This window comes from Monodon monoceros, unplaced genomic scaffold (genome assembly GCF_005190385.1).
Source record: "Monodon monoceros isolate NGI ecotype Baffin Bay Population unplaced genomic scaffold, NGI_Narwhal_1 Super_Scaffold_16, whole genome shotgun sequence".
Lineage (NCBI taxonomy): Eukaryota > Metazoa > Chordata > Mammalia > Artiodactyla > Monodontidae > Monodon > Monodon monoceros.
In genome coordinates this window covers 66,135,139-66,143,661 of record NW_021703772.1, presented here as the reverse complement: position 1 = coordinate 66,143,661, position 8,523 = coordinate 66,135,139, and the positions used below count along the sequence as shown (strand labels likewise).

Here is an 8,523-nt window from a genome sequence, read left to right as displayed (position 1 = left end):
TGCCTGCCCTAAGCCAATTAACCGTCTCCCACCCCCTCACCTTTTTCTCAATTGTTTGATAAACTCTTGATTCGCCCTAATAGCCTTACATATTTTATGTACTGGGTTTTGTCTGATTGGTAAAGGACAGGAATATTCATGTATGGTATTTCCAGTTGGTAGGTGGCATTTTTTTATGTAGATGTTTTGTTGATTTTATAGTCATTCTACTTTCTCACCAAGAGCACCAGTTAGGGTTGTTAGAAGAGATGCAGGCTGCCCAGTTAAATTTAAATTTCAGATAAGCAACAAATAATAAGTAAAATGATATCTCAAATGCTATTTATTTTTTATCTAAAATTCAAATTTAACTGGGTGTCCTGTTTTAATTTGCTAAATATTTTAATTTGCTAAATCTGGCAACCCTAAAATGATTCTTCTCCAAATCAGACAACTTGCTCTTCAGAACTAGGACATTGATGATGCTCTTAAGGCATTTTTCCTGTGGTCATTTCCCTATAATGCAGAGCAAAACATTGGGAAATAGGGACAGAATGTATGAAGAAAAAAGGATTAAACATTAGATGAATATAAATGGGATAGTAAGAACTCAATGGGTTACCTGGGAAAGCTATGAAATTTTTAGGCAGTCAAAAGAGAGGGATATAAACCAGATTCTAACAAATACCCAAAGTTTAGCTTCAGTAGTTCTTCCAGAGGCATTAAAATGTACATTTTTATCCAGTGTCTTACTTATCTTCACCCTGCAGCCTTCTGGTTTCCAACACTTTTTCCAGAAATATATTAAATAAAATAATTGTATTTACTTATAACCATAGAAAATCTAGTGTAGTTGATCAGTATCTTTTTGAGGAGAAATGGAAACATTTATACTTTTCTACTACTCTTTCTTTAAATGTGTCCAGAGACTTCTTACATCTAACACAAATATGAAATAAATAGTATATGATAATTAAGAATAACAGGTATCCAAGATTACAAGATGTTTATTAGAGTTTTAAAATAAAGTAGTTCAGGGCTTCCCTGGTGGCGCAGTGTTTGAGAGTCCGCCTGCCGATGCAGGGGACACGGATTCGTGCCCCGGTCCGGGAAGATCCCACATGCCGCGGAGTGGCTGGGCCCGTGAGCCATGGCCGCTGAGCCTGCGCGTCCGGAGCCTGTTGCTCCGCAACGGGAGGCCACAGCAGTGAGAGGCCCGTGTACCGCAAAATAAATAAATAAATAAATAATAAAATAAAGTAGTTCTTAATTGAATTTGGCAATAGAAAGGGCACTTAGGTGTAGGGAAAGAGGAATCCCAAACTGAGAAGCTGGCCAAGTGTTGAATTCATGGATGTTTTGCCGAAAGCCTTACTTTCAGTTTCAAGGTTTGTAGGATTCCCTCGCAAAATAACCTCTCTACACTCAGTTAAACAAGAATTTAGAGAGAGTTTATTGAATTAACAAATAACAGTATACTAATTAAGGAAAGAATAGTAAAGGAAGAGGTATATACATCACCGAATTGGGGAAGCACCTACATCCAGGTCCAAGCAGCGCTGGGAAGTCCCTTGAACAGCAATCTGGAGTCCCAGTTGAGAAGGTCCTGGGCCGTGCGTCCACCCCTCGGGTGAGACTTCAGTTTGCCACTCGAAGGAGCCCAGCTTTTAGCACCAGGCCGCAGGCTGCTAACAATCAGCCTAGTTGCAAGTTTGCAGCTCTGGTTGTTGTCATAAATGCCTTGGTCTTAACTCATAAGTTTTGGAATGTTCTTGATCCCCAGGGGCTGGCCAGACCCTCAAGGTGAAAGAAGTCCCATGACTTACGCTCTATCTTATCTAGGGGTTTATTATTGATTCTGGCCTGGGTGTAGCTCAGCAGTTAGGCATGCAGTCAGCTTTAGCATCATTATCCAGTCAGAGAGGCCTGGTGCCACCTCTGAAGCCTGAACAAGACTACTTTACTAGCTTCCCCAACAATGGACTATATTAATAAGTGAAAAAATTAGATAAATCAGTGTTAGACAAGGAAAGAATATTGGCTTTGAAATGCAATTGAACTTATTGAAGCCTCTGAGTGAGGTTCTCTGAGGTGATAGCTAATTGGCTGGCTCCTTGTCTACTGGCCACGTAGTCGAATGGTCGCAGGGCTGACACCTGACCCAAAATGGGCTAAAAGGTTGCTCATGCTTTGGAGCATTAAACTTGAACTGTGAGACATAGAAGTTGTTGGGCTTAAACCTGGTAACTGTGGTGCTCTAAAAAAAAGGATCATGGAATTTCTACAACCATAATCCCAGAAGCTGTCCTTATTCCTGCAGTTCCTCAATTTTTCATTTCAGCTCTATCTTAGATTGCATGAACTAGTTCAGTATTTTTCCAACAGATGTCTTTGTGCTTAAGTTAGCTAGAATTGGCTTTTGGGTTGCTTGCAAGCAAAAAAAAAAAAAATTATATGACGCTTTGAGGTCAATTTCATCTCATTTTAATTCTCATCTAATCAAATATGCCAGATATTTTGATAGGAGAGATAGAGTGGTGAATGAGATGTACATGATTCTGCTTTTGGAGCTTTTAGTCTATCAGAGAAAATAGACACTGACAAAATAATTAAAGTATGGAAATAGAAGGGTTTCATTCACTCATCAAACAAATATTTATTGAGCCTCTATTAGATATAAAGCATTGTTCTAGACCCTTGGAACATCAGTACAGAGATCCCTGCCCTGGTATCTTCCAGCAGTGAGAGGCCCGCGTACCACAAAAAAAAATAATTAATAAACCTAAAAATACATAAATAAATAATATGGATTTAGGAGGTGATAAGTGCTGTGGGAAAAGAAATCAAAAAGTAGATTGGAAAGAATCATGCATACATCAAAAGGCTTAGAGTCCAGAGAGAAAAAGCAGGTTAGAGAAACTGAGTTATTATTAGCGCTGAAATATTGGCGAAAAGGCCAATGGCTCAAAAAGAAGATGAAGTTAGCCAGAGTTAGCCAGAGTATATTGTTAAGGACTTTATAAACCATTTTGAGGATTTTGAACTTTATCCTAAGGTAATCCAAAGCCACTTAAGAGTTTTAAGCTGCTGAACATGATCACATTTGCAATTTAAATTTATCATTGTTCCTTCAACCCGGAAAACCCATTGAAAGCAAACAGTAGTGCATGGGAGAGAATAATTAGGATGTGGCTGTCCTAGTCCAAATGAGAAATGGTGATACCCTTGACTAACATGTGTTTCTTGAATTGGAAAATGGTAGCTGTATTTAAATGGCTGATGACGAGACTTAGATTCTCAGCTTATCATATTTAGAGTAAATTAATGCCTGTTCAGGTTTATCTTCTGTTCTTTGAGCTTTGATGCTGTTTGCCAACTTGAAATGTTGACCACTTTTTCACTGGCTTCATACCTACCAAGTTTAATTATGCCTCGTCTTTGGGAACAAAAATATATTATTAAATGACTATTTAAGGAGCTATGGCAGCCACAGGACAAGCATTGATTCTGCTCACTTGCATCTATACCTAGCTAGCCACCTATTGTCGTCCTCAAATTCTGAGAGAACCAATACAGGGTACAAGCAAACCAAGTATATACAACTCCTTTATTAACAGGGTCTTTTCCCTAAATTCTTTTTTTTTTTTTAGTATTTGTTTAAGGATCTCTTTGTTTTTCTTTTTTTTTTCTTTCTTTTATTTTTATTTTTTTTTCCTAAATTCTTGTATTCTTTTCTTTCCTAGTGAGCTAGTATAGATGCTGTAGGCGAAAACCACATGCTCCCATTACCATTCCACTATTAGGTCTTGATCAAGGTTTATATACTTGTAAGCAATAGGTCATTTGGCCCTCATAATTCGTTATGACATCTTGTTATGCTCACAATGTTTTTTAAAGGCTGTGAAACTAGACGGGTGTTACGCTTGGTTGCTGCACAAGCAATTTAGCACTTAACCAGTTTCATGGGTATAAGTTAAAGTTATGCCCACTTGTAATTATTTGAATGTTTAATTTCCAGCATAGATACTAATCCCACCTTAAACAGTCAGTTCCTTTGTCCCTTTGACCTGGGAATAGCTCAGGCTCTTTCAGTCTCAAAGATGTAGACAGAAATTACAGCCAACCTTCAACTCCATTGCTTCAAGTCTTGCCAGTACAAATGTAATAACAAAGGGAAAAGAGACTTTTGAATTCCCTCATCATTCCTCCAAAAATTTCCCCTCTCGTGCTTGAGGAGGTGAGAAAGGAAGAGAAGAGTACCACGTACCACATTTTGCCATGTTTGAATATAGTTTCCTTTGGGCCTGTTGGGTATCCTTGAGAAATCTGCCTTTCTTAAGGAAGCTGGGGGAGATCAGATGGGAAAGTAGAGCTTAAGGACATGGTTTTTAACTGTTCCCATTGCAATATCTTATTATAAAAATGTACTTTTTAAACATGGATTTCCTTTTTGTATTATTTTGTCTTGGTGTCTCTCCCTCATGAATTACTTTGCATCTTGTTTGAAGTGAACAATTTTAAAATTTATATCCTGTCCTACTTTTCTTTCAGGAACTTTACTTAAAATATCTGTTTTTCTCTCCACCCTCTCAGATATGCATGAACATCTTATGCATTTCACACTCTTTAAGATGGAGAAAATAATAAGCTAATCTGAATAGTGGTAAAATCAGTCAGAGTAGAGATTTTATTCTCAAAACAATAGACAGTGTAGTATCTTCTTATTGCTATCAGTTATCTCTATTGTTAATATAAGTCGTGAAAAAGGCATAAATTAGTAAAACAAGGCAGTAGAACATGAATTTGCAGGATATTCTCAATTCCATGCAGCCCAGCATAGTGGATGCTTGCTCCTTGGGAGCAGGTAACACATTCTACTCCTTTTTGTATCCCCTACTCCACACAAGGAGGCAAGCATATGCCTACCAGTTACTAAACACGTGAATAGATGAGTAGAGTAAGTTGAAATTAATGATACTTAAGAGACATCTAATACTGTACTTATAGAATTCACACCAGTGACGGACCAAGAATATTTTGACTAGGAATTGAGTGCTGGGTTATATAACTCTCTAGGGCTGGTGTGTGGACACATCCAAGGCAGGAAAAGTACAAGGAAGGAAAAGTCCAAGGAAGGAGCTACTGGAGAACAGACTAGAAATTAGACAAATGGCCCTCCAATTTGAGGATGTATCAGAATCACCTGGAGGGCTTCATAAAGCAGAGTCCTAGGCCCTACCCTCTGGAAGTTTCTGATTCAGTAGATCTGGAACGAGGCTTGAGAATTTGCATTTAGGGGCTTCCCTGGTGGCACAGTCGTTGAGAGTCCGCCTGTCGATGCAGGGGACACGGGTTTGTGCCCCGGTCTGGGAAGATCCCACATGCTGTGGAGCGGCTGGGCCCGTGAGCCATGGCCACTGAGCCTGCAAAAAAAAAAAAAAAAAAGAGAGAGAATTTGCCTTTCCCTCCCAGGTGATGCTTATGCTGCTAATCCCAGTAGCCGACCTTGAAAACTACTGAATTAAAATTTGGAAAACTCGCCCAGCTAAGGGGATCTGGTCAGGCTGCCTGCTCTGTGATCTGCACAGAGAAGGGGTTATTACAGAGATTTCTGAGGGCAGTGCCTAGATAATGTAACTAAAAACTCAAAAGAGAGTTAAAATCAGCTGACATAATGAGATGGAAGATAGAATGCATGGAATCAATTTAGCAATACTTTCAGCTAAGTTAAATTAATTTAACAATGTAAGACCATCACATATATCTAAGCTAATTTATATATAAGTTATTCCTGAAAATATTCTTACACTGCAAGGAAAGTTTATGCCCTTCAGCTGACTATGTATATGTCAAGGTAAATGGGGAAGGTAGAGAAAGGGCAGCTCAAGGAAAGGGGAAAACCCATTCATCCTAGAGAAAGGATTTAGGAGAAACCGTACCCACTCCCCACACCTCACTCTTCCCACCCAACTAGTGCTACGTCCCAACTAACTAGCCTTAGGAGGTTTCCGAAACAGTAGCAACAGCTTCAGCAACCAGGTGTCATAGGGACATACTTCACCTTATTGTAATATTTCAATGGAAACTACCTAAAATTTAGATCTGATTTCATATAGTGCTCAGCTAATTAGGTTTCTTACATTTTAAAACTTGGGTACAAAGTTTTTGCATATTTACATGTGTTCCTTCCAGCAATCATTTAGGACTTTGGGGAACATTGGCGTTTGTTTTCGATACAGAATTTTATGGACTTAGGTGGATTTTCTCAATTTGCCAACAAAAAGGAATAAAGGTATTGCATTAAAATGAACTATGTCTAAAAAAGTTGATACATTTTGGTAAGCAAATGGTCAAATGCTCATATTTAATTTAATTTTTGTTAATTTGAAAATGTTGTTTTAAAAACTGCTTAGTGATCCTTTCAAGGGAAAGCTCAGCTCATGTATAAAAAGCCACATAAAAATGACTCCGGAGACCTTGGCTGCACATCCAGCGGTCAGATATTTCAATGCTTCGTTGCTCCCGTTCCTGCTACAGGTACATGTGACAGCGCTGCAGCGATGAGTGGAATTTTAAAGAGGAAGTTTGAAGAAGTTGACGGCTCCTCCCCCTGCTCCTCTGTGCGGGAATCAGATGATGAAGTTTCCAGCAGTGAAAGTGCTGACAGTGGGGACAGTGTCAATCCATCCACTTCTAATCATTTTCCCCGTGAGTATGGAAACTATACCTGAAACTGATTGTCTGCTTCTACAGTGAAAATAATTGTATCATCTTGGTCATTTTTTAACTTTTATTACTAGTTTGTTTTTGTTTTTACAGTTGAGCTAAAAACAAAACATGATTAAGTAAAAATGAAATATTTCTGAGGCATCAGTGGGTTCCTTTATTTAGAATGCTTTTGGGAGTGGATTATTTGATAGTGTTAACCAACTGATTCGATGGAAAAAATGACATTTTATTATTATTACTTTTCAAGGGAAGCACCCTACTCCAACAGTAGATGGGGAAGGACAAGTCCAGGCACAAAAATATGTATCCTCCCATAGCTGAAATGATATTCTAGGAGGAAAAAAAAAAGTGGGGAGGGTGTATTTGGCAGTGGAAGTTCTAGGTTCAGTGGGAAAGAGCATAGCCAACCATGCGTTAAGAAATGAAAAAGCAGCAAAACTCTCCCAAGTGTGCGAGTGCAGTTTATACCTCTTTTCCACTCATCCCTTTATTCTCTTATCCTTAAGAATAATATTTAAAGCCCACAAAGAAAAAAAAGGTGTATGCTTTCTCTTTTTCCTTTTTCTGCCACACTGTAACATCACTCCTTCCTGTCAGACAAGGTGAGGTTTGAAGGACTGACAGGAAGATTTTGTAAGGAAATACAATCTACAGGCTAAAGGAAACTGACTATTAATAGCTAAATAATCTTGAATTTATATTTACAACAGGAAGATTTTAATATATCATGATATCATGATAGATAACTAGTCTTAGTTTGTTTATTTTTCAGTTAAGTAGCTGATTTTATTAATATGTGATTCCATAACATAAAATTTATTTTGGAAATGTGACAACGTAGAAAACCAAGAGAATTAACCATATTTTTAAGAGGTAATAAGGAACTCAGTAAAACTATTGAACATGAAACAAACATACAAAATCGACAGCCTTCCTTTAAGCAAGCAAAATTAATAGAAAATATAATGAAAGGGCAACTACACTTATTATAACAGGAAAAAGTCATCAAATATTCAGGGACAAGGTTATTGTGTGATGTAGGTGATCTTCAAATACATTTACATATATCATTATGATGTGAAATGAGCTTGTGTTTTGATTCAAAAGAAGATATATGTTTACCTCTTTGGCCTTAATATTAACAGTGATAATAGCAACAACATCATCATCTGACAGGGTTCTGTGAAGATCAAAGAGCAAGTGAGATAATACATATGAAGAAACTTTATAAAATGTCAAGTACTAAGCACATGTTATATTAAAAATTATTCTCATAGCTAACATTTACTGGGTACATGCTGTGATTCAGTAGTTTTATATACATCATTCCTATTCTTTATAGCAATCCTGGAAGTACCATTACTTTCAGTTTACGAAGGAAATGACTGAGGATCAAAGAGGCTAAACATCTTGCCCAAGATCACACAGGATTAAAGCCTAGACATACATATATACACACATACACACACACATATATATATGTCCATATATTTATGTGTTCCACCCCATAGCCTTCACCTTTTCCATTATCTCACTCTGCCCTTTAGTTATGTAATATTGGACATATCTTTAAAATGTGATTTATTGTGAGTTAGAAAAGAATACTGGAATTAATGAAGAGACAGGTTATGTTTCTGGTAAACGTTTATAAAAGTAAATCTGTTAAAGCTTTCCACATTAATTTATGAATATAAAAGGATAATCTCAATAAAACCCTCAACTGGATTTTCTTAGAAGGTGATGGAATAATAAAAATCCATTTGGAAAAATAAGCTAATGAGAATAAGGGGATATTTTTTAAAAGAAGCCATAAAT

General features: G+C 37.3%; 1 protein-coding gene across 1 annotated transcript in view; it reads left to right on the top strand.

Annotated features, from left to right (window-relative positions):
• The first annotated feature begins 6,509 nt into the window (after nucleotides 1–6,509).
• CSRNP3 (cysteine and serine rich nuclear protein 3) overlaps nucleotides 6,510–8,523 on the top strand; it is a 70,931-nt gene continuing 68,917 nt past the window's right edge. The window contains exon 1 of the mRNA XM_029225646.1: nucleotides 6,510–6,687. Coding sequence (XP_029081479.1) covers nucleotides 6,540–6,687 — 148 coding nt within the window. The 5' untranslated portion in view covers nucleotides 6,510–6,539. The remainder of the gene's footprint in view (nucleotides 6,688–8,523) is intronic.